The 27,653-nt window shown below is 40.5% G+C and overlaps 1 protein-coding gene across 1 annotated transcript; it reads right to left on the reverse strand.

Annotated features, from left to right (window-relative positions):
* Positions 1 to 24,857, reverse strand: LOC108232256 (tumor necrosis factor receptor superfamily member 11B). Its single transcript, XM_017409897.3, has 6 exons — positions 24,687 to 24,857; positions 12,072 to 12,299; positions 11,485 to 11,629; positions 3,099 to 3,314; positions 628 to 846; positions 1 to 548 (listed from the first exon to the last, which is right to left on the reverse strand). The coding sequence occupies exons 1-6, from the start codon at positions 24,735 to 24,737 to the stop codon at positions 154 to 156; spliced, it is 1,254 nt and encodes a 417-aa protein (XP_017265386.1). The 5' UTR covers positions 24,738 to 24,857; the 3' UTR covers positions 1 to 153.
* Positions 24,858 to 27,653: the final 2,796 nt, after the last annotated feature.

Genomic DNA, 27,653 nt, shown 5'->3' on the forward strand with positions numbered 1-27,653 from the left:
ATTAACAGGCTTCTGCAGAACATGAAGAGGTGATTTAACCACTGAATCAGGTGTGTTGGAGCAGGGAAACAAAGAAAACATGTAGGATAGTGGCCCTCGAGGACCAGGATTGGACACCCCTGGTGTAGACTCTTGTTTGCACCCCTCAGCACTTCAGTTGTTTAACGCTTTGTGAGCTTTAAAACATGAGTCGTCCTGCAGCATGTTGACAAACATCTTTTCGTACATCTTGTGCGCTGAGGTGCTTCCTATGATGCGGCTGATCTTCTTGAGGCCCTTCAGCAGGTGGCGCGGTGCCCCCTGGCTACGCAGCACCTTCAGACTGTGAGACAGACCCTTTGCCAGGTCCAGGTTGTGGTTTGACGTTTTCCACAGGTGGAGGACCTGCAGGATGTGCTGCCTGGATGGACAGGTGGAGATCATGGCCCTCACGTCATACTCCTGAACTTTAATCCCCGGCAGGCTGTTGGTCACCATCATCAGGTCAGCGAAGGTGAGATTTTTCAGAGCGCTGCAGCGGGAGACCTTCCTCTCACAGAGGTTCATTTCTAGAGATAGATGGTAATGATGCTATTATGAACATATTGATGGGGGAAAAAGGCATCCATTTGTGCTTCTCAGCCATACCTTCTATGATGTCAAAAAGCTTGTCCTTGTTCTGCTGCCTCCATAACCGCAGCAGGTGCAGGACCTGCTGCTGGGGACTGCAGGTCTTCTTTAGCCTCTCCAGGCTCTTATGGTCCACCTTCTGCCCAGGCAGACTCTCCAGAAGTTTCTCCAGAGGAACTGAGGACAGACGCAGTGAGGCCAGAGACTGGAAGACTGCCTCCTCACAGAGAATCACATCTGCAAATAATTACACACACACAGACAAAAAAAATCTTTATGCATTGAAAAGACTGTTAGATGATGCAGCAGCTACGTATAACCCACCAGATGCCATAGGCTGAAAGAAAATGCGGTTGTAGGAGTCTGTTCCTCTCTGTTTAGTAAACCGTGCTCACGGTTTTGCAATCCATCCTCTCTGTTTGGTTATAATATGCACACAGATTTTCAAGCAGACATCATCATGTTTGAGAACAGGCAGTAAATTATTGTTTGGGTTCAGTAAAGTTGAGACGCTGGACAAGTTCTCGCTTCCAGGATCAAAAACCTTTAAGCAAACCATGAAATCATTGTAAAACCACAAACATCACCGTCCCTCAACGGCAGGAAAGTAAACAACACACTACAGCCTAATTTTAATCCAAACAGGTCATAAGCTGAGCTGGATCAGTGTTTGGAAACCGCCAGCAAAGTAACACAAGGATAAAAATTCTCCAAAATTATACAAACATGCATATTTCCAATGTAACTGTTGGAACAACATCAACAAGGATGCCTGACTCATAAATGTCTGAAGTGATTTTGGTGACACCACAAACAATACTATTGATGTTTTTAAATATTATAGCTAAACTTTGCATTTTGTCAACGGTCCCTATACCTTCATTTCCCTTCCAATGTTGAGTTTACTTCTGTTTCCCCTGTTCACAGTGAGAACAAAACTAAATACAACTCCAGTGCCCTGTACTACGAAGCAGGTTTAGTGAGGTTCAACCCGACAGGAAATTAAAATCAGTTATAAACTGTATTTTTCTTTTCCTTCAAGTATTCTTGGTACAATTAGTTGATCATCAATATTACAGCAAAGATCATACTGAATAATTACATTTCCATCAATATGCACATGTCTGTTTTTGCTTCTATATGTTAAAGTGTGTTTCCAAAGTGTTGCCCTTTATATTAATAACAGTGAAACCATGAATGGCTCACTTTCCTGTTCCCCTCTGATGTCACAGAGACACCGATCATATCAGTTTGACTCATGAAATCTGCATGTTGCTCTGCACCAAACTGCACAAAGCTGCAATTTTTTGCAGCAGCTAATGTCTCTTAAGATTTCCTTATAAGGTAAATAGAGCAGGACAGCATTTTTTTTTTTTTACTAACTTTGAACATCATGAAACCTTAGATGTTCCTACCATCACTCAGGACAGTCCCAATTTACACAGCTGAAGACAGTCTGAAAGTTTTGCCTTTTGAAATTCATATCTTTCACAATCAAATAAAACCTGATGTAGGTACATGTTTGTACCGTTTGCAGGCTTGACTCATGCTTGATTTTACTTGTTCAACAAATTTATTAGACCTTTTTTTTACAGTCTGTCGGTGTTTGATGTAAAGAGGATATTGGTCTCGTTTCTCTGAAGCCTTAATGATGTAATTGTGGCTTCCTCACACTGACCTCCCGGTGGTTGATCCTCATCACATTAACGTTGGGAATCCCGCTGCTCTCAGTTTCACATATTTGTTGAAACTGTTAAAACCGACCCAGAATTAGCTGCAGACAGTTTGTGGTTGTGCACTTCAAATGAGGACAATTTGTGAAAGAATGTTTGAGGAGGGCATCATCTTCCCTAAAGGTTAACAGCTTTGTGTTTTTATATCTAAAATGTCTGTGGCAGAGCCCATACATGTATGTGTGCATGTATATGTGTGTGTGTGTGTGTGTGTGTGTGTGGTTTTCTCAGGCTGTGGGAATTTAATTTCATATTTGAGGCTTTCTCTCTTGAATTACATTTCAGTCTCTGTCATAGTTTAGGTCTGAGTAACAAAGCCTAAAAGCTCGTTTTGTGTCTCCATTTGTGTTTACTCAGTTTCCTCTGTTATTGTGTTTGAGGATGTGACAGTTAAAGCAGTAATTGATCCATCATGCTTCATTTTGAAAGCTGCACCATAAACATCTATCTCAACCCCTGGCTTTTCTCTCTCCCTCTCTCTCTCTGGAGCTGGTTTTTCAAACATCCAGGAATTAGGAAAAGAATGGAATCTGGATGACAAACCTGACCGAGGAAATCCCCTCCGCCTTTGGGAATGAAAATGACCGCAAGTCTGAAATAATTCAGTTCTGAATGATTTTAGGTTGTTGACAATTGAGGTTTTCTCAGAAACATTCTTATGTGTGTATGCCAGGGGGGGAGGAAGAGTGCTGGATATAAACTCCAAACCCTCACTGCATTCGTTCTAAAGAATTTCAACATTGTGTATGTTCTCACCGTTGCGACACAGAGCGTGATGCTGAGAGCACTCCAGCGCTGCCTTCCTGTCCTGAGGGCCACAGAAGCTGTCTTTAGTGGACGTGCCCCGCCTGAGCGTCTTCAGGCCGAAATCTGAGCAGTTTCTGTGGGGCTGACACGGCTCAGAGGAGGAGCTGCCGGAGGAGAAATACCCGTCGGGACAACGTCTGCACACCGTGTCGCTCACTGGGGTACCTGCAGGAAGACATGAAGAAATATTCATTTTTAAATGAAAACTGTTCTCACAGTTCAGATTGTTTAAAGAGGCCTTCCCTGAAGATGTTATGAACAATTACTATTTTAACTGTTGTATACAGCTCTGTAAGAGTAATACTCTGACAAATTGATGAGCTACTGGCTATTTTTTTTAAAACAACTCTAATCATTTGATTCATTTGAATGTTGTTTAATAAACCTTCATGTCATCATCAGTTTCACATTGCTCTTTTGTTTCTATTAAGCTCTGTGATTCTTTCCAGACAGCAGCAGCTAGCTGTAGCCATTCCTCTGCAGCCTGAGACACATCCAACAAAAAACATGGTACAGTTTTCTGCAGGACTAACAGTGTCATGCAAAACTGTTGATGATTAGAAATACGTGTTTGCATAAACCGTTGTTTTCTTTTAGGAAAGCATGTTGATCCTGCCCCTGCTCAGATTAGCTGTTAGCTTTTCAACCTGTTAAAAAAAATCTCTATTTTTACAAACTGAGGTAATTCGAAAAGCTATCTGCACAATGTAAGGTATTGGTCATTTATAATCTTTTCACAGGACCCCTCTTCACAAGATTGAAACAGTTTCTTTGAAGGGATAATTATTTTTTAAATGGGAATGTGTAGAAGTGTGCTTGGAGAATCAAAGAAATTTCACAGGGAAATCGAGCAAATAGCCCCTCTGAAGAGGGCCTTTTTATGAGCAAATTTCTGCTATATAAATAAAAAAATCTCAACCCTTTTATAGCGAATTCAATAAACACAACGGAGTAGATTTCTACACTGACTTTTGCAACAAACAGTTACGTGAACTGGCCATTCTGACCATTCTACAAGACGGTGTTTCATACAAAACATGCTGCAAAGAAAACCATGGACCATGTTGTAAAATCTTCTGTGTACATATTAGCCATCTTATGCAAAAGTGGTACAACAATTTACAATAACACATTCACATGAATCTCAAAAAAGTTGAAATTTAGATGGCAAAAATCCCCTTCTGAGTGGGCACGGCTGTAAGAAGTACAGCCACTTCTATCAATTGATATCCCCGGGACTCCTGTCTGCTGCAGGTAAATAACCCAAAAGTGCTAAACATAATCAAAAAAATTAAAAAAAGAGCTTTCTCTATAAAGAAGAAAGCCTCAAACCTAGAGGTATTTCTTATCTTCTCATAATGCAGGGAAATCAACTCAGTGACTCCACAAGTCGAGTGACCATCCTCTACCCAGAAAGTTGTTGGTTCAATCCCCAAACCAAACATGTCAAAGGGCAACACACTGAACCCCTCATTACCTCCGATATGTTTATCAGTGTTTGCACGGACGATGCTGCACATATAAAATGCATATTAATTATAATGAAATATTCATATGATTGTGTGTATTAATTAGAAATACATTGTAAAGCTTTTTGTTTTTGATGTTGAGTGAAGACTATCCATCCATCCATCCATTTTCTTTAACCGCTTCTCCATTCCGGGTCGCGGGTAGCTGGTGCCTATCCCCAGCAGTCACTATGCGAGAGGCGGGGGACACCCTGGACAGGTCGCAAGTCCATCGCAGGGCCACTTATAGAGTCATCAATTAACCTAACATGCATGTTTTTGGTCTGTGGGAGGAAACCGGAGTACCCAGAGTAAACCCACTTGTGCACAGGGAGAACATGGAAACTCCACCCAGAAAGGCCTCAGGCCGGGAAGCGAACCTGCAACCTTCTTGCTGGGAGGCAACAGCTCTAACCACTATTCCACTGTGCCAGTGAAGACTAGTTCCCATTATTTTTCAAACACTTTAGCTTTTTTTTTAATTGTGTGAACTCAACCTACTTCAAAAAAGCTCATCAATTAATCTGAAGCGGTTCTTAGAACTCTGACATGTGACCGCATGACTCACTTTTACTCACTTCCCCCTGAGAGTTGTACTGTATCCCATAGTACTATGAGATTTACAACTCAGCATATAGTCATTCATCTTCATGGCTTTTCATGCTGATAAAAAAAACCCATGAGTGATCAGTTTCGATGTTCTTCTTTGTTTCATGTACCGTAATTTCAAAGTAATGTTCATATCTAGCATATCTGGTTAGAAAACACTTATGACACATATGAGGGTGGAAGTGGCTGGGGAAGTAGGGGTTTGTCCTGTAATTGGTGAGTTGCCGGTTCGAACCCGTGCTCCATCTGTCTCAGCTGTTGTGGGCGAGACACTTCGCCTGCCTTGGCTACTGGTGGTGGTCAAAGGGCCCAGTGGCGCCGATTGAATGGCCGCCTCACTTCTGTCAGCCCGCTCCAGGGCAGCTGTCACCACCATCAGTGTGTGAATGGGTGACTGATTGTAGTGTGAAGTGCTTTGGAGTCCTCTGACTTGACGAAGCGCTATACAAGTGCAGGCCATTTACCTTTGAGCCCCACGCTGTGGAACACACATGGCAACTTTACTGTAACGCTGTCAGCATCTAGTACTCGCTGCAGAACACATGACAGCCCATGTAGCAAACTAGCATCATAATCACATCCTCATTCGAGTTTTAAGTGTGAGTCAGTGGAGTGAAAGTATGTGGGATGACTCTATCAATGATTCCTGCTGTCACGGCACAACGTGTACCTGCTTTCATCTTTCAGCATAAAAACAGGAAACCACCAGCAGATGTGCACACGGCGAACATTTCCAGCACTACTGATGATTACACATGTACAGTGCTGGCTTGTGAACGTGACAAATCATTAGAAATAAATGTCAAAATGAAATCATCATTTTTTTTTCATAAATTTCCTCTAACTCAGCACTTTCAAATTTTTTTTTTGTCATTAAAAAAAACCTGCTGCTTACTTACTCATGGTTTAAATTATGTGGTAAAATTGCTTGTCATGCTTATAAATATAAAAAATGAATAACATCAAAATACAAGAACGCTAATTTGATTTATTGTTGCTTGACAAAACTATGCAGACACGTTTTAGCTTTAACTTTTGTTTTGTCTTCTTAAAGAAATAATAATAAAAAAAATGCTTATTTAACCCAAAATATATTTAGTTAGCGTTAAACAAGTCAAATAAATTCAGATAAAACAAGCTGAAGATGTCATGAATAGAAAAAAGCCAGATCCAAATCCAAATGAGCCGTAAGATTTTTTTTTCTGCCTTTTTTTAACAATCATATGTTCTAAAATGATACAAATCAAACAAATATCCCACTTGTTATAACTACAACGCCAGTTCTGAAAAAGTTAGGACATTGGGTAAAATGTAAATTAAAACAAAATGCAATGATCAGCAATAAATCATCTCATAAACCAATATTTTACTCATAATGTAACATAGTAAACATATCAAATGATAAAACTTAAAACTTGTACCAGTGTTGGAAAAATTCCAGTGATTTTGAATTTGATGGCAGCAAGACAACTCAAAAAAGTGGGAACAAGGGCAGCAAAATGCTGTAAAAGTAAAAGATGTAAATAAGCAGCTGGGAGGAGATATTTTGCAGCTAATTAGGATAGTTGGCAACAGATCAGGAAGATGACTGGGTATAAAAAGAGCATTTTAGAAAGGCTGAATCTCTCAGAAGTAAAGATCGGCAGAGGTTCACCAGTCTGCGAAAAACTGCACAAAAACATGTGGACTAATTTCAAAATGATGCTCCTCAATGGAAAATTGGAAAGACTAAATATCACATCATGTAAAGATCATAAAATCAGGAGTTTAAGATTAATTAAAGGAGTTTAAAAATCAGGAGAAATCTCTGAGCAAAAGGCCAGAGGTCAGTATTGGATGCCTGAGATCTTCACTGCATTAAAAATAGGTCTTATTCTGCTCTGGACATCACTGCATGGACTCAGGAACACTTCCAAAAATCACTGTCAACACAGCTGTGTCACTCACAAACACGGGTTAAAGCTCTAACATGCAAAGAAGAAACCATAAATAAACACCACCCAGAAACACTGCTGTCTTCTCTGGGCCAAAGCTAATTTTAAATGAAATAAGGCGAAATGGACAACTGTTCTGTGGTCGGATGAATCAAAATTAGAAATTCTTTTTGGAAATCACAGATGCCTCAACCTCCATACTAAAGATGAGAGAGACCAGCATGCCTGTTATCAGCACAAAGTTCAAAAGCCTGCCTCTCTGATGGTATAGGGGTGTATAAGTGCTTATGGAATGAGCAGCTTACACAGGTAGAAAGGTACCACCAATGCAGAAAGACATATACAGGTTTTAGAACAATATGCTCCCATCTATTTCAGGGAAGACCTTGCCTGTTTTAGCAAGACGATGCTAAACCTCAGACTGCATCCATTACAGCAACATGGCTTCGTCTTAGAAGAGTCCAGGTGCTGATCTCACCTGCCTGCCGTCCAGGCCTCTCACCAAATGAAAACATTTGGAGCATCGTGAAACCAAAAGATCTGGAAAGAAGACCCAGGAGCGTTGAGCAGCTAGAATCCTACATCAGACAAAAACGGGACAACATTCCCTCCAAAACCTCCAGCAGCTGCCCTCCTCAGTTTATGGATGTTTACACACTGAAAGACGAACATGACCCTGTTCCAACTTTTTTTAGATGTATTGCTGACATAAAATTTAAAGTTACCTTATTTCTTTTCCCTCAAAAATGATACGTCTAAACATTTGATGCGTTTACTATGTCCCATTGTGAATAAAATGAGAGCTTTACGAGATTTACAAATCTTTGAATTCTATTTTTATTTATATTTTCACAAAACCTCCCAACCTTTTCAAAAATTTGGGTTGTAATTTACCATTATGTCTACAAAACCACATGAAAGGACTGTTTCAGAGAACAGCAAATAATCATCTTGAGAAATGACCAAATGACGAGACAGAGGGGAAGGGGGAAGAAGGAAAAAAAGAAGTCCAAAACGGGATATGATTTTAGGAGAAATATGTGGTTTAAAAGTTAAAACCACAACTGGAGGCCTGACAAGCCCTTTAGCTTCAGGGGGGCAGGGGAAAACCCCCCTGAATGCCGTCTCATGTCTGCTAACCCCAATCACACTCTCAGATTGTAGATCCGTCCGAGGGCTTTTTGGAAAATGATGTCACATTTCTGAAACATGTCGGCACTGCAGGGGTCAGATGACAGCTGCAGTCAGTAGATGAAAAGGTCGTCTTGTCCTTGTGATGACTGGATTCTGGTCCCAGACTAAAGCTAAGGTCACATGAAGTGTAGTCTCAATTTGTACGGTGGAAATACCAGATTACAGCTCCCTATAATGTTAACATTCAGCTCTGTTTATGTGCCAGCAATCATCACTGACTCAGCAGAGAAAGAATCTGGGCACTGTGTTAGGTCCTGGATAACCAAGACTGCATTTTATGCAAAATTGATATAAAAAAATAAAATTTTGAAGGAACTTCTGAATTTTTACTTAAAATACTTAAATACTTAATATGTGTGTGCGTGAGAGTCTGAGACAGACTTTAATAAGTCCTTCCTCTTTTTCAAACATGAAAATGAACTTATTCTACGCATTAGCAGCTCCACTCTGAATGACTGACCACACTCTAAATGGTAAGTGAAACATTAACCTCCCAAAACACATATTTCAGTGAAACCAATAAGGAAGCATGACTTCAGGAATTCATTGGAAGGGCTGCTATTTACTGAGTCAAAAAGGAGTCATGGCTGATGTATGTTTAACCGTAAAACATGTGTAACAATGTGTAACAGGAACAAATTACCAACCAGTTTACCACTTTGAAAATGTCACCTTCTCAGTTGCTAATTTTAGAACAAATATCAGAAATACATCCCTTTTACCGGCTGCAGCCATTTAGATGTAAAGGACATTCTGCGTGGGCTCTGTTGGGGTGTGTTAGAACTCAGAAAAGGTGTGAAGAATGACTCTCAGCTTTTAGGTCAATATCTGCAAAAGTTTACGGACATTTTTAGGGGTCCAAGCCAGCAAGAGAACATGGCAGCAGGGAACCATGTTAAATCTGTTCTGTTTTTTTTTTAAATGAAAAAACTTAGATCTCGCCCTATTTGCTCCACATGGATGGTTCCACTTTCACTTCAAGCTCAGGTCCTCCACCAGAGGCCTAGGAGCTTGAGGGTCCTGTTCAGTATTGTAGCTGTTCCTAGGACTGCGTTCTTCTGGACAGAGATCTCTGACATTGTTCCTGGATCTGTTGGAGCCACTCTTCCAGTTTGGGGGTCACAGCACCGAGTGCTCCGATGACCACTGGCACCACTGAGGCCTCGACTCTCCACAACTTCTCTGTTTCCTCTTTCAGCCCTTGGTATTTCTCCAGCTTCCTGTGCTGCTTCTTCATGATGTTACAGATGTTACTGCTGCATCTATCACCACTGCTTTCTTCTGTATCTTATCTATCACCACAAAGTCGGGTTGGTTAGCCATCACCTGTTTGTCAGTGTGGATCTGTGTGTGTATGTGTGTGTGTATATATGGCCCTACAATCTAATAAAGTGCATTATATAGTTTTTGGGGGTTATCATTTTACATAATAGTCTATTGAATAAATGCTTCGTCAAATGCTATTTCAAAGGAAGATTTCAGGAAATTTTTATTTTGAAGGCAATGAACTAAATGTTTGCGGCTGCTCAGCTATGACGGCCATCTTCAATTTTGTTGACTCTAAAAGTTAATCAATTGTAGTCGAACGTCCAATGATTTATTTCTAAGAGTTTCAGTAAAATCCGTTCTATGTTTCATGAGTTATTTTGCTAACAGAAAAACAAATACACACACACAGGCAAAAACATTATTGTCACTTCACCTTCGGCAGGTGGCAACAACTGAGTTAAATACTAACCTTCTGACGGTAAAACCATCTTCTTATTGTGATATAAGGTAATATTCTGGGATAAACTCAGTCAGCACAAACATAAATTGATTAAATAAAGATTACAGGAGAAAAGGGGGCTTTTATTTAAAAAATATCAGGAGATCTTTATACCCCACAGTCTTATCTTGATGCTGCATTTTTGGGTTTTACTCTTCCGATTAATAGAAACGCACAGTCTCCATAACATGTTTTGTGAACATAATTCTTAGAGTTATAGTTTTAAACAAATTGTTAAAATAAGCCTTTAATTTTCTTCAAATGGATTCAGATTTCATCCAATATAATGGCTGACCAAAACAACTTCTAAGTTCCAGTTTCAATCATTTATGCAAGAATAATGGGCAGTAAACTGCTTAAAGTTTAATTAGAATCTGTTTCTAATTCAAACGATATCAATCCCTGAAGTTATCATTGTTGTTTAAATCAGCTGCTGAAACAAGTGAAGTGATGAGAATTTACGGTGACAGGAACTCAGAGGGGAGACATGTTTGAACACGATCTGAACAGGAGTTAAACTTTGTGCAAAGTCAATGAAAAAATTTAGCTCTTTATGTAAATCTACATGCATTTTCTGCCTCAAGAACAGGGAGTGAAGGAGACGGTGAAAACCACCGAAGCACGAGGAGATAGTGTCGGCTACCAGAGATTTTTAAGAATGAGACAGAGAACGTGTTTAAGAACGAGTCAATCTTCAAAAATGTTGCCTGGTTCTGGGTTTTGTTAAAAAGGGAAACAAACATCTGGAACAGATCTGGGACACTGGCTCGGAGGAAGAGAGACAGAAGGACTTCCAGTGAGACGCGAAATGAAGGCTTCCCTGTAAAAAGGGGAAAGTGATGCATGTCTCTGCTCTGACAGCGTAAGCGTTTCTGAAATGTCAGTAATTTGAAATACGGAGCACGTTTTGAGAAGACAGAAAAAGTCAGCAGTTTTTCCCCACTCTTAGAAACACAAAAGAAAAGCCATGTGGACAAATGTTTTCCACACATCCACAATAATGTGACATGTAATAAAGTGACTAACCGCAGCTAGTATGCCTATTGATTGTATTTGTATTTTATATCGAATGTCTTGTGCCTCTAAAAACAGAGACAGTGAGTGTGGCACAGAAATTAAGACAAATAGAAAATGAATAAAAGCCTACATCTAAACCCCTCAGGGTAGGCTTCCTGATTAATTATTAAGAAGTTTAAGCACATATTTTTGCTGTTGCACATCAGTTTTCTTTTTTAAATCAATGCTGCTATAAAATTCCCGAACACTAGTCTGTTGGTAGAAATGCGTTTGCCTTCAGATGACAATAAGAACCACAAGCTCACCTGCAGCTGTGACTCCGTAACCAGGAGGACAGGGACTGTGTGCGATGCAGAACTCCACCACTAGATGGAACCCCGGTGCACACTCGCACAGCTGGTCGCGAGTGCTGTTGCACTGTTGTTTCACCAGCTGCCTCTCCTTACACACCTGAATTCAACACACACACACAACAGTCACATAGGGGATGTGTGCAAACAGGCATGTGCAGAAAATGCTCATTTATATTGTTTAGGAACAAACTAAATATCAAAGAACTGCGTTCAAAAAGGATAAAATGAGTTCTCTGAGGTGGAAAAGAGAAAAGCGTTAAATGCTGAAGCTTTATTTTTCTGTAGCAGGAACTGATGTGGAAACACTGGCTTAAAAATGACCTTTTCTGTGGCAAAATCTAAACTAACAGAGTCAACGAAGAAAACATCAGGAAAAAAAGCACCTTTCAGGATAAACAATACGAAAAAAGCTTCAAACAAGCAACTAAAATTCAGAACGAACATCAAAAGCCTGGTGTTACTTATGGTAGCAATGTTTAATTTAGATCCTAAACTGTCTGACATTGGTATGAGGTGCAAATTTTTGGTGTTGTACATACCGAGGTACAGTACTGGCACGTGTCCCCCCAGTGCCAGTTCTCAGCAAAGTACCTGTCAGGACAGGGCTGGCACTCTGTGGGGGAGTCGGCGGTGCAGTGTCGTCTCACGGATGTCCCTGGTGGACACTGGTCACACATTAGGAGGTCAGACGTCACAGGGTCTTGGTGCTGGTACTTTGGAGGCACATCTTGTTGCTGAAAGGCCCAGCAAAAAGAAGCTGTGAAGAGCTGCAAGAGAAGAGGAAGTCAGTTTTAGAAATGAGTGTCTTTTATAAAACCCACTCTTTTGTTTTTGGCACTAGATAAAAAAAACATGTTAAACTTTGGAGTTCACTCAAACCCAAAGACTTCAGTAAGAAAGAGTTCAAACAGTTGAGTTAAGCTGATGGTTCAGATCTTTTGAAGTGGGGATATGTGCTAAGATTATGAACAATCAATATCTTACCTGTAGAAGATAGCTCTTTAAACAACCTCATTTTGGAGGAATAAAGTGTATTTCAGATTCACAAACTAATAGTTAGTCAGAGCGGGATCAGGGCTAAAATGGATTGCGGTCTTCTTAAAACAACTCCGGTCTCAAAAACTTCACAGCAGCTCATGCACACCTTTACACGACTGTCAGTTTTGAATTTCATGTTTATTCATATAGAGTTCTAAGGTTATTTGAGAGCATAAATAGTGGCAGCAGCAGCTTGCTGTAGCACGTTTGGTGCAGCGTGTCGGACTTCCACCAGGAATATTATAATCTTTTGGTCCTGACCCCACTGGGACAAGTCATTAGTTTATAAATCTGGTCAAAATAAAACTTAATTCTTCAAATCTGAGTGCATTCAAAGCTCTAACGGGTAAGATGTTCACTGTTTACAACTTTTCCATAGAACCTCATTGCAAAAGATTGGATTTATTATTTTATATCTCCTTGTGGACATGATTTAAACGTTTGCAGCTCAAGTATTTTGACTGCACTGGGACAACAACAGAATAAACTGTCTTTTAAGTCTTTGCATGTTTTCTGTAAGCAGTACCACTTGATGTTTGTATTGTCTTCTGCTGCGAGCAAGAGTGAACAATAGGATTGTTCTTACCTAGCTGGCCAGAAATTCTTCACAGCACCTCTTGTCAAAATATCCAAAACTTTAAATGAGTTCAAATGTTTTCCCCACACCCATACTGCACACTTACTGAATTAAAAATGAACGCCTGACACAGGACTGCGAAACTGAACGTATGAGCAGCTGTTAGTAAGGCTCTCAGACAGACATTTTCATTTATTAACAAGCCCGTATGTCACTGGCTGCAGAGAAAGGCTTTGGTCTGGTCCTAAATATAAAGCATCATCTGGTAAGTATGTTTGACACGTAAGTGTGCAGCAGAACGAGGCCACATGTAGACCAGATGTCACACACCAGTGTCCTTCCACTGAGGGCCTCAGTCACGGCTCTGTGGACTTTCCCGCTGGCCAGGATTCATCCTCACGGCTCAGACAGCTAACAATAGAACCTATGTCTATTGTCTGTATTTGCTTTTTTATTTTTTGCATTTCAGCAGCGAGCAAGTGTTTAATGTTTTTGCCTGTGTGTGTGTGTGTCTGTGAGTGTAATCATTGGTCTGTTAGCAAAGTAGCTCATGAACCACTGGACAGATTTGATAAAACACTCAGAAAATAATTACTGGATGTCTGTCAAAATGGATGACACGGCTAATGGATTTTAGCATTCACAAAAAAACAGCTAAAACTCCAAGTCCATTTTACAGACACTGAGCAGCTGAGAGCCATTGACAACACATACTCCAAGCCATGGGTGCCTGAACAATGGAGCAGGTGGCGCAGCTGCTCTCCTAGTTTCTAAAGCGGGGGTGCAAACTCATGGTTATGCTCCCGCATTTTTTGACTTAAATACATGTGATCACTCCCAGAAACAAAACAAAAGCAGGTGGGTATTGATTCTAATTTTACTTTCTTGGCTACTAGCTAAAAACATTGATATAAAAGTAAGTGTTGCACTTTATTCCCTCCTTCCTGAGCTTTGAGTTGGTTCAGTCTAACTCAACAGCACACAGTTGTGGAAATGTAAAATTAAGCTGAAGTTGTTCTTAATGTGTTCCAAATGATTTACATCCTTTCCTGACTACAAATCAGATTGAAAACTCTGAGTGACATCCCACTAATTATGAGCCCAAGATATACACAAGTTCATAAAAAGTGGGAAAACGGGAGAGAAAAGTACCAACCAGTCATACTTGTCGAGTAGCTTTGCTCCCCCATTTTATAATAAAATCAGGCGCCCGAGCTCCAAGTGCTAACAGTTATTTCTGAGGTTTACCCAAAACAGCTATAACTCCGTCTCTTCTCAGCGTAAGATGAGCTCAGTGCAACACTCTGGTATGAAAGGGAGTGGGGTGCATGCATCCCTTCAAGGAATGCTGGGCCTTTAATTTGTTAAGTTTGTGTCTCCATCTTTAAGACAGAGTGAATCCATCCTACAGAAATGTTCACCATCTGTGGAAAACATCAGTGGATGCGACAGTGATCGTGTGCACGTCGGGGAGTAGGTTTGTTGGATCTGCTGGTTGTTTGTTGAGGTCCTTGAGTTTTGTGTCTTCCTCTCTGTGTTTGTGTCCAACCTCCATGGCCTCATCCTCTGGCTGCTGCGCGTAAAGAGGACCTTTGCCACAGGAGCGCAGAACACTCATCCAATCTGTCCTTCAGTTTACAAGACTGCACATTATTCATCTCCATCCTCCACGTTTGTATTGGCACTTTTGACTTACCTCAAAACTTGCAATCAGGGAAACCAAGAGATTTATTTTTCAGGATGAACTTTATCATTGTCTTGCGAAATATTTGGCCACAGGTTTTTTATTTTTAAATCAGAAATGCACATGTGTTTATGTTCAGGGGGGTGAGTGTGGAGGAGATAATATGCTGCACAGCTGTCCTCCCTGTCTGTCATATGTTACTAACCATGCTGATTTTGATCTGAGCTGCTGTGAGCTGCCAGTCCAGGGTGTACCAGTGTTTCTGTTCGCTCTTAATGAATTATAATTATACATGTACATAGATTAGAGTGCCGAAACAGCTCATTTGTGTAATCTGTTTCTGGTTCTCTTTGCAGCGATGTTCACCGAGAAAGGACGGCAAAAATAGATGCATGCTTTTTTTTTTTCTTTTATGCACCATAATAGAAACCTAAGCTTCAAACAGCCTGGTAAGCGCGGCGGTTTTCCCAGCAAAAACCTATCGACCTCTGAACACAGCGTTTGAGGGAAGGCTTTCATCTGCAGCAACCGGCTGAGGAGTCCCAGAGCTGCAGGAGTTTGTTTGTAGTACGGGTGGCCCCATCAGGAATCAAACCCATAATCACAGCCTCGTTCTTCAAATTAAGCAGCATATACACACACTAATAAGCCCCAAGGCCACATCCTATTAGTTTAGAAACATCAGGAAGTACTGATAATGTGGACTGATGGGGAGGCTGAGGATCGCATGACTGTTTTTACAAATGCAGACATTAAGAAACTTCTTGTTTCAATTTAAACCTTAGCTTCAAGTCATTGGCTGGGATTCCATATTTAGCAAAGCAGTCAGGATTTGCAATTTATACAGCAAAGCAATCGGAATAAAGGATCATTTGCATTCTCAGTGATGTTTATTTTTTTTAAAAAGCTGAAGATTAGGTGTAAGAGATGCCTTTGAAACTGCTAAAATGCCCATAACAGTTTGATGATTCACTGAGATTTCCCACATTTATTTATCCGGTCCTCGACTTTCCTGTGCGTCACCCACTCACCTTTAACAGTTGTTGCTAGTTATAATAAATAAATCACAGAGTAAAGTAACTTGAGGCCATCACACTCGGTGCCTGTGATCTAACTGTGAATACTGGAGTCTGTTGGCTGCAATTCACTCCACAGGTAAAATGAGGTGAAAAGTGTCCCATTTCAAAAGAGTGCAGTGTAATATGCTGCTTACGCTTCATGCAAGGCTTGAACTCTGCATATTAGGAAACCTGAAGAATCTTTACTGTCACATTCAGAGGGTATTTGAATGTTCTGCAACTAAGAATAAAATGTTTACACCTTTTAACCTCCTTGTCACCTTTAGAGCCACCACTTAAAGACATTTATGGACAACCGCTGGAAGTCTAAATTACACAGCAGCCAGAGACAAATGACAAACATAAATATACTGTTACCATCTTCAGAGAAAAGGCTAGTGAAAGGCAAATCACACACTGAAAACAACCAGCTGAGAGGAAAAGATGGATGAAAGGATGATTATCTTCCAAAGTACTTGCCTAGAAATCCCTAAACAAGGCTTTCCAGGTAAGTTGTAAACAATTGTAAGTGACAGAGTGGGGCACATCCGGGCACTTAGCCTCCTTTAAGGGGAAACACCACCTCCACTTTGACCTCCACTTGCTCTAAATAGTCATACATTTTTTTAAGCTTCTAAGCACACCAAAATTATGACCTGTCAGACAAGCAATTACCTTTTGTCTGCATCAACAGTCAGCAGTGTTTCATAAATATGAATCAAATTTCATCATCCTGGACACAGAATGCCCTCAGTAGCCTGATATGTCATAAACTGAATCCCCAGAGAATATATTTTTCACACTCCTCATGTTTTTCCTTTAATAATTTGCTTTATTTTGCCATTCTGGCTGGTGGTCATGAGTGGACGGCACAGTAATCTAACTAAACTAAATGCAGTATGGATTAAAGGTACTTACTGCAAAGTGATGAAGACTAGTCAAAAATAAAATCATAAAGTAATAAACAAAATCCTCAAAATAATGGGTAATGTGTCTTTAAATTCAAAAATTGTAGGCAAAATTTGTGAATGACTGCCAGCTACCAGGTGTGTTCGTTTACCTACAGAAACAGACAAAGTGACTGAAAATAAGTCAATTTTTGTAAAAGCTGTGTGTTTAAAAGCAGAGCTCTGTCTTTATGGCATCTCACCACCCTGCCAGATATTTACTCTTGACAGTTGTTTTACTCGATCTTTCTGTTTCCTTTCTGAAGTAAAAATTTACACTAATAAAAATACAAGTCACCTCTGATTTCCACACACCTGATTTTATTTTTTTGGTGCTGTGTTGACTTATATACATATACATATACATATACATATACATATACATATACATATACATATACATGTACATGTACATGTACATATACATATACATATACATATACATATACATATACATATACATATACATATACATATTATGACAGAATAAAGCTGCTGCCACTGTTTACCTTTTAAATCTTTTCTGTGGCTGGACTGAAGCCACAAATCTGCCCTTTCTGTTTAGAGAAGCAAACAAAAACGCAATCTGGGTATTCTTTTACATTTCCGCCTGGCAAAATGCAACAAAGAACCTTTGAAGCACAACAACCCCTATTATTTTCACGTTGACACCAAGAGTCTCTCCGCCGCTCGTTGTCTCCTTCGAAGGGGGAGCGACTGTTTGAGACGGTTGGAAGCGACGGGACGTTGCTTCACTCTGCAACAACTTTAACGGTAAACTAGTTGATAGCGAAAATAAAACCCAACTCAGCACAAGTGTGTGTCAGTAACGGATGCACATATGAAAAAACAGGACCGTGCTCACATTCAGACAAATGTTTACTGCCAATGAGATAATGTTCAGTGGGCAAGGCTAGACTCATTCAGAGTGTGTTTATGCAACACTGATGTACATCGACTGGAAACACAAGTAATATTTAAAGCTGTGCGTTGGTTGGACTGAAAGACTTATGGGAGCGTTTGTTTCTCTTTCTGACCAGTCTGATGACAGAGTTCTCTGGTGAAAAGTACTTCAACCAAAGTGTGAGAGACGTACCGCAGACTTCAAACACAAATACACATTAAAAAACAATTACGCATGCTTTGCAAGCGAGTTTGCAAAGTACATCTATAAACATGTGCAAACTGCTAATAAGCTCGACTTCATCTGCAGCTTTGAGATGTTGAACATATCATAAAAGAAATGTAGATGTGTTGTTTACCCATCTTTCCAGCACGCAGATTTGAGCGCTAGAGTTACACCGGGCTCGAATCGAACTGGCGTGCGACACGAGATGGGATTCGGTGTCTGGCTGGCCTGAGGTCAGCTTTAAAGTTCCAGCATGAGGAGAAGAGCCATGGCACAAAAGGACCAGACCACAGCACCACGCCAGCACATCCTCCGAGCACATGGCTTCAGTTAACTGTAGAGCGCAGGTGGTCTGAGGGGGGATTCCAGCCCATGTGTGTCTGCGTGCATGTGTGTGTATGTTGTTCCACATGAATATGGAACCAGTTTTTTTTTAGGCCACACAGAGATCTTTGGAGACTCTAGGACACGCTGTAATGCCACATCACAAACACTCACTGATGCGGGGGGTGGGGGCTTGTAGTTTGCTTGTAGAGATGTTAAAAATGAAAAGGATCTGTACATGCAGTCAATCAACTGAGCCCAGAAATTCTGCAAAACAGATTGGATTTAGTTTCTAAGAAGCCAATTATGCTGGTATGTCGCTGCTGGCCAGACAAAACATCTGAATATGTCCGATCAGGCTTTTTGAAACACTAACATTTCATAAACATATTATATGCAAGAGTTCATTAGGAAAGCAAACAGCAGATGAATTTGCAATGAAAATTATTCTTTCTGATACAATAAAAGCCAACCTAAAAGTTAACTTGGCAAATTTATCCAGTGTGTCAATGTTTTGAAAAAAGTTCTAAAAATTACTTCAGACTTGAAAAGCAAATTTTCAAAAGACACCATTTTAATTGGATGACTGATATTAACTGGCCAATATTGGCCACTTAAGAAAATCAGAAATAGGCCACGTCTGTGTTAATCACTTACCAAGTAGAAAAATTAAGTTGCAGCAATAGCTGCTACAACCAGCATACTGTTGCCAACAATTTTGCTTTTGTTTTGTAAGCAAGAATGTTTTTCTATAAGTTATTTTAGGTGCACAAGTTTATTGATATATATTGTTGAATGAAAAATCCATATTGGCCAAAATATAAAAAATTTGTGTTATCCTTTTTTCTAGAAATCAGCATGAGCCATAGAACAACTTGCAACAGTCGGCCTCTAATCACAAGACTCAAAAATTTATTAATAATATCCCACTGAGGGGTCTGACCCAACCTTCAGGTTAAGAATCACTGGATCACACAAACTAATTTTGTCAACTACTACAGCAAATACAAATCATTTTAATATGTGTATTTGTACAACTATCTGTGCAGACTCCATCCATCCTTATCTGTGGTTGGGTTCCGGAGGCAACAGGACGGAAACCCGGACATCCCTTTTCCCAGTGACAACCTCCAGCTCCTCCTGGGGGATCCCAAGATGTTCCCAGGCCATAATCTCTCCACCAAATTCTGGGTCTGCCCCGAGGTCTCTTGCTAGTTGGACATGCCCAAAAAAACCTTCCAAAGGGAGGTATCCAGAAGACATCCTAACCTGATGCCCAAACCACTTAAACTGACTCCTTTCAATGCAAAGCAGCAGCAGCAACTGTACTCCAAGCTCCCCCTGGATGACGGAGCTCCTAAGCTTATCTCTAAGGCTGAGCCCAGCCACCCTACAAAAGAAGCTCATTTCAGCTGCTTGTATCCAGGATCTTGTTCTTTCGGTGATGATCCAAACCTCATGACCATAGGTGAGGGTTGGAACGTAGAAGGACCAATAAATCCAGAGTTTGCCTTTCGACTCAACTCTTTTATTACCACGACCAATCAAAGCAACACCCTCAATCCTGCAGACAAGGCCCTGATCCATCAATCCATCTCCCGCTCCATCCTACCATCACTTGTGAACAAAACTCCCAGACACTTGAACTCCTCAACGTCAGATAGAGACTCATTCCCAACTCAGAGGGAGCATTACACCCATTTTCAGTTGAGAACCACAGCCTCGGACTTAAAGGAGCTGACTCTGATTCAAACTGCTTCACGCTTGGCTGCGAACAATTCCAGTGCACGCTAAAGGTGATGGCCTGCAGACACCCACGAACCACATCATCCACAAAAAGCAAAGACGAGACCCTGAGGTTCCCAAACCAGACGCACTCCTCTCCACGACTGCGCCTTGGAATTGTGTCCATGAACACCACAAACAGGATTGGATACATCCCTGGCGGAGTCTAACCCACACTAAGAACAAAGATCAACTTTTTGCCAAGAATGCCGACACAGCTCCTGATTTGGTTATACAGGGACTGAGTAGCCCTCAAAAGCAACCCAGGAACCCCATACTCCAGCAGCACCCCTCACAGAATGCCTCAGGGAACACGGTCATAAGCCTGATCCAGATCTACAAAACACATGTAGACTAGAGATTCAAACTGCAATGACCTCCTTAGCAACCCTGCAAGAGTGAAGATCTGACCCCCTGTTCCACGACCGGAACGAAAGCCACACTGCTCCTCCTGGATCCGAGGTTCGACAATCAATTGAAGCCTCCCTTCCGACATCCTGGAGTAAACTTTCCCAGGGAGGCTAAAAACTGTGATCTCCCAACAGTTGGGAAACACTCTCCGGTCCCCGTTTTTAAAAGTGGGACCCACCACCCCGGGCTGCAGCTCCACAGGTGTTGTCCCGGTCCTCCATGCGACATTGTGCAAACTCCAAGTCATAATAATAAATAAAACTCTCCTCATGCGCCGCTACATTAGATAAAGACATTTGCATCAGAGGAGACATTTTGTTTATTAAATGAGCGGTAATAAGTTAGAACACAAAATCGTAACATTCTTGCTTTGGTTTTTTTCTGCTCTTTGTATCTCTTTATCAGTCCTACACACATACACAGAATCAGTAAGTTCATCACAACTGTGCAAACGCTGACAAACACACAGGTGGATCCAGACATCTGGTATCAGTGCTACTGTTGGTGAAAAAGAGGAAGTTTGGTGTGGGGAGCCAACTTCCACAGCAGAATATCACAGTCTGTACGTTTGTTTTTAAAAGATCAAACTCCTCATCTTTACAGAAGTGCTTTATTTCTCCATTCTTGCCGTACTACTTACTTCCTATAATCTCTTTGTAGTGTTCATCCCAAAGAAAAAACAACAAATGTAAGAAAAATGTCAGTTTTTCGGCTATAACGGATCTCCACTGTGGTGTGTGTGAACCTGCCGTCAGGTTTAGGGAAGTTGTTGCGGCTCCAGCCAACCGCCACAACAGAGAGCAAAGGAGAGGCAGCATAAAGATAAGGAACGCAGATAATAAATAACCCAGAACAACAGAAGAGGGCTTAGGTTGACTTCAGCACAGGGATTTAGGTGGGATTACCGTCTGAATGGACAGACAAGAGGCCACAAAGTGGTTTGATGTCTTGCTGAATAGAGCTGCCGGGTTTTGCTCTCCACTGTGCTAGTAAAACACGTTTCCTCGTCCAAATAAACAGACTGACATTAATTACTCCACCAACTCCATCCAGGAAAAGAGGGCAGACAAAAAAGTGCATGTTTGAAAGGACAACATGCGTCATGAAAATACAGGGGAACAGGGAGAGCTCACAGGTGCTGAAGGTATAAACTGAACTCGTGTTTTGTACACAAAAACGCAGAGTGCGTCGGAAAAGCAGTCAAGTCTGACCAAGTGACTGAATAAGTAACTCATTAAAAAGCCAAACAACTAATTAACTGACAGTAGGATGCCATGATAGAAACTATAGGAGTCTGAAATTCCAATTTACAGTAGATGAACTCTCTTCTGTAATGTCCAATAGTAACAGTAGGACTTATTTTTGTAATAATCTAGGCTGACAAAATGCCGATGTATTGATGTAGAAACTTTAAACAGAACCAAGATCAGAAAACATGTCAAGAGCTGCTGCCAGTGGGTCTGTACGGTCACTATAGTGACCACACATATGTGTCTCTCACTCCCTGACAGGATTCTTCTCAAGAAAAGCAGAGAAGAAAGTATCCTTCAAAGAAATGTGCGAAAAACTATAAATCATATTAAAAATAAATCTGAGCCGCCTGTGGCAGAAGCATCTGATTGTCACAAATGTCATTTTGTTTCTGTCTACAGACCCTAAGAAGACAAAAATGCCTTGGTTTTTTTAGTGTATAAACTGCATAAGAAGTGTAAAGACTGTGGAAATATAAAGTTTGCAGTGAGTGCATGACATCATCACTCTAAGTCAAATGTTTCATGATAAAAATCGTAGAAAAATTCACAAAACCTAAACTGTGATTGTGTAAAAACCAGAAAAGACATTAAAATGCCAGTTCAGACATGTAAAGTCCAACTTTCCGTGACCCGTGTAAACTTTAAATAAACTTTTCACTGTGAAGTATGCCCGAGCTGCAGAGCTCCAACGAGGCCTGGGTCTTCACTCGTGTTTGGATAAAATTCAGTTATCATGTTTGGGGGAAATTTTTTTCACAATTTTAATGCACTGCTACCAAAAGTCATAGCGCCCTATTCCAAATAAAGGCATAAATTAAAAAAAAAAACAGTTGTTATGGATTTTTCCAAAGCTGAAAGAGAAGATGTGAATCAAAAATTGCGACTGAAATAAAGGAATGAAGAGCAAACTTTAAGGGTGACAAAGCAGCCGCTGCTGTTTCACCCTCAGAATAGAACTTTGTAAGAAAAAATGCCCACATTTTGATGTCTGAACTAAATAATACAGGTAAAGAGAAACGTAATCAAAAGAAATGGTAAAGCTGCTGCCAGTGGCTCATTATGGTCACCATGGTAACCATACACATGTTTGTGTCACTCCCTGAATGCCAAGTTATTGACAAAAGCGTAGACTGAAAAATAAGCCTCAAGCAAACAGTTGCTGTGAGAAAACCATAAGCTGTAGCAAATCAATTCAGCAGAAGACGTAAACCTTTATGTTTCTACAGTGTTTTAAATAGAAAATACAACAAATAATAAGACTCTGTGCATCAAGTTTTAAGGTGAATATTTTGAGCTAAAATATACTTGAAGTCATTGGAGGCTCGGGGGTGTGTGTTTTCTGCATTCTGGGTGAATTTGAGAGAAAACTTTACATTCTACAGCAGTTAAAGACTCACTGGGGGAATAAAGGCAAAGAAAAAGCCGTAAAAATCTTAAAACCTAAACTGAGATTTCTGTAGACATCAAAGTGTCAGTTCAGAGATGTGAAGTCCAAGTCTGTGTAAACTTTCAATGATGTAGCGCCGCTGAAGTGTGTCTAAGTGTGAAGCTCCAAGGAGGAGCTGAGTTTTCTCATGTATTTCACAAAAATCTCATTGATCTCCATTTTTTTTTTCTCACAGAACGTTTTTTGTGAATTTCGTCTATGCTGTGTGAACTATGGTTATGAAAAGTCACAGCACACTTTTCCCCGATTGAGCTGCATGTTTGGGTGTGTAATTTGTGAGTTTTATTTCAGACACATGACACAAATCTGGGAAAGAATATCCATAAGGGTGCTTCGATTCTCCTGCAACGCCACCTTGAATAGTTGCTTTGCTTCGGGTTGGAAGAACTAATCTGTTACGTTGATATTAAATTACATGGGCCAAAGCAGAAAGCTCTCACACGAGTTCATTTGCGTGCCGCCTCTTTGTTATTTGAACACAGCGAAGCAACACGTCCCACAAACAGAACCTCCAACTGACCGTGCTTTGTCCGAAACAGCCCCCCTCTCTCCTTTCCAGCTGTTTCACACACAAACACCTGGACCACAAAGAGAGACCGCAGCAGAGCAAGTGCTTTGGAGTTGCACGGGGTCCGATCTGTTGGTGACCTGATACACATCAGTGCATTAACATATGCAAACCTGCAAAAGGCTCTAGTGCTGCTCCGCATGCAAAGCACGCCATGGAAAATAACTGCTTTTAATCTCATTTAACACAAGAGCAAACGTCAGACAGGGCAGGGCTTGGAACCAGCGCACAATGGGAGGGTTGGATTTTATTCATCCTCAAAGGTACAATGGTAAAAGCAATGAAATGGGAACTAAAGCAAACTTTCATTCAGACATGATGTACTGGGCTTTTACAGCTGTTGACATAAAGGTGAAACTTGAGCTCAATTGATCACCCCATGGAAAAATAAAACGTGCTTTTATTTACAGAACAGAGAAATTAATTAGGGATGCCCCTGATAAATATATGACTCATAGAAAACTTGCTGTTAATTTAAAGCAACGCAAAGCAATTAAAAAAATATATATTATGAACTCATGCAATATACACTAATTACACAGGCAGCTGGACCGTTTTTACGCACGGTGCAGTTTGGGTAAATATTGTTACTTAGAAATAGGAAAATACTTCATTATTAATTAGTCTGATCCTGACTCTGAATGTCAGTTTGACAAAGCAAAAAATGTTGATGTGATAACAGAACATTTTGGATTTTACTGTTTTGGATTGTAAAGATTTGGAGAAAATAAGATTTGATTTCTTAATAGTTTAGCAGCGGGGTAAAAAAAATAGAAAAAGAAAAAAAAAAATATATATATATATATATATATATATATATATATATATATATATATATATATATATATATATATATATATAATCCAGACTGAAATGAACAGTTTAAGAAATGATTCCAGCTGGAAGGATGCAGAGATTCGGGTTTTTACTCACCACCATGAGTTTCATGGCCGGGTTGGATTTCACTGTCCGTGTGTTCATCATCCTTTCTGCGCGAGAGTGAACTGCAGTGTGATGTGGTCTCCATAAGAGATGCGCTCTTATATTCCCAGAGAGAGAGAGAGAGAGAAAGGGGGAGAGAAAGTGAGGGAGACAGAGACCCCACCCACCACCATCCTTCCAAAAAAAAAGTCCAACAGAGCGCATCCAAACTGCAGCCATTACGCAAACTTCAGGGAAGCATGTAGGCGGCACGAGAGGACCCAGCGAGCGGGTTCCCAAAAACTCAGGGTTCAGCGTGAATCCATTCATAAAGTCAGTCAGATTGTTCTGAAGCCGTCCGCTCTCACAAGGAAACTCCACTCAGAGAGGTGCCAGGAACCTCCCTGCTGCGGCACCAGGTCTGAACAACAGTGGATTTACATGAAAGAAACGCACTGAAAAGCCTCCAGTAAAATCATCCCGTTTGGGCTCACGGCGGAGGAGCGATTTGCTGTTGTTAGCAAAATATCTCATCTTCCACGTGACAGATTTTAATCAGACTTTCGGGAAATAGTCATTGGATGTTATGTCTTACAAATGATTATCTTTTTGGAGTCAACCCAATTCAAAATGGCCGCCACAGCTAACTGAGTAGAAGAAGTGCAAAAAGGCTATAGCCTAACTCTGCCAGGTTTGGAGACATTGAGCGCAAATTTGGTGTGGTAGTAGCTGAGAGTAATTCCCAACAGGTGCTCCAAGCGTTAACTGATCGAGTGAGATCTGTTTTTAAAACGTAGCCACTAACTACTGGGGTCAGCTGTGTCTGTCTGTTAGCAAAATATCTGATAAACCACTGGATGCATTTTAATCCAAAACACAACTGATCACCTTTCGGAGTCAAGCCAATTCAAGATGGCCGCCACAGCCAACTGACTTTAGGAAGCACAAAAATGGCTATAACTCAGCCTGTTTTACAGATAATGAGCTGGAATTCAGTGTGGTAGTAGCTGAGCATCATCCCCAACACCTAGTCAGAGAGCTACACGTTGCGCAAAATTTTTGCCTAAGACTTTGGCATTAACTGTTGTCATCAACCATGTCTGTCTGCCAGCAAAATACCTCATGAACCGGCAGATGTATTTCAGTTCAACTTTCAGGAAATAATCACTGGCTGTACGTCTGCAACTGAATAACTTTTAGCGCCAACCCAATTCAAGATGGCTGCCACAGCTAAGTGACCTTAGTAAATACAAAAACGGCTATGACTCGGCTAATTTTCCAAGTATTGAATGAAAAGATATTTTCACATATTTTTTGCTTTAAACTTTGGTATTAACTGAGTCAACACTATCTGTTAGCAAAATATCTCATGGACCGCTGACAGATCTGGCGAGATCCCACAAGTGAGATTGTGCCTGAGGTCATTTCCAAGGTTTGACCAAAACAGCTCTGACTTTGTTCGCTCTCATCATAAGATGATTTTAATTTAAAACTCTGGCATAAAAGGCAGCGGGTGAAATTTATTCCCTCAAGGAATGCTACATCTTTAATTTTCTAAATACATTTTTAAGATTTCAGAGCCTTGTCATGGCCAGACCTACTCTGGTTCGTGCCTGTATAAAGTAAATAGTCTGGATCAGCACCAAAATGTTTCTTTCTTTCCTCATTGTTTAATTTTTAAGAAATCCAGCACATTGTGTCATAATCACAATACTAAACAGCACGTAACACACACCTCCACGTGACCTTTTGTTATGACTGAGGAAACACGCACCTATTATTTGCGAAGAGACTGACTCAATCCAAAGACTTGCTTTTGAAATTACAGAAAATATTTCTGGATGTAACAACCGCTGGTGAAGTTTCCAGGGCAGCTGATGAGAAAGAGCTAAATTTAATCTGCTGATGAGAACATTTTTACTGTCAACCACAAAATGGCTGCAGTTTCATTTGCAATCTCACTCATAGTAGGGCAGATAAAAAAAAAAAAAAAAACAACTTTGTGCCTATTAATAATTTTTCTTCCAAATGCAAAAACTGAAAAATTGAGTCTTAACAAACATCTGGTCTTTTTTTTTACCCACAGACACATATCATCTCTCACTACATATTAAAGATCTCCTTATATCTCAGTTCACACTCATTCATCACAACGTCACAGATGACACGGTTTACACGTTCGAACAATTTTACTTGAATAAGACGGACAGGGAAAGGAACTAGTCTGCAGATTTTTACTGTTTTTTTTTTTGCAATAGATCACTGCTTTGAGGCACATCTTCCACAGTGCTTTCACTACCTGCAAACTATGTCCAACTCATCACTTTCCTATTTCTGTGTCAGCTGCAAACGATTTGTGTGAGAACTTAAAAATGAACAGTTAGGGTTATCATTCCCAATTAGGTTCACATTAAAAATGAAGCACACATGTACAAGGTAAAACTAAATAAATAACAAAAAAATTTGCCGGAGCATGAATAGTCAGTCAAGGTGAGTTATTCGTCGTCATGAAGCGGGACAGGTCTGTGAAAGTTTTGAGCATGCACAAAGCATCCGTAGCAGGGTTGTAGTGCAGTAAGGTGGCAGCGTATCAGGATTCTTGGTGGAGCATGGTTGTGAATCCGTGACTTTGTGCCCTGTGCTTCTACATAATGGTCCTCTCCAACCACCCACCCGCCACCATTCCAACAATAGATTAGATATCATTTTCAAAACCAAAATCTGAGTAAATTAGCTCTAGAAAACGCTTTTGTTTAACTTGCTGCAACCCCAGAAAGTAAAAAAAGCAAACTGACCCATACTAATTCACATCTGAAACCAAATAAAAAGGAAAAAACACATAATCCCAATCTTCAAATCACAAAATTCTCTAAACCTCTAATAGCATTCATCCTCTGGAGTCTCCTGTATGTGCTTACATTTTCTATATGCCAACTGCTAAACACTTTCAGGTGTGAGGGAAGTCAGATGAAAGACTTA

Source organism: Kryptolebias marmoratus, linkage group LG16 (assembly GCF_001649575.2).
Source record: "Kryptolebias marmoratus isolate JLee-2015 linkage group LG16, ASM164957v2, whole genome shotgun sequence".
NCBI classification, from domain to species: Eukaryota; Metazoa; Chordata; class Actinopteri; order Cyprinodontiformes; family Rivulidae; genus Kryptolebias; species Kryptolebias marmoratus.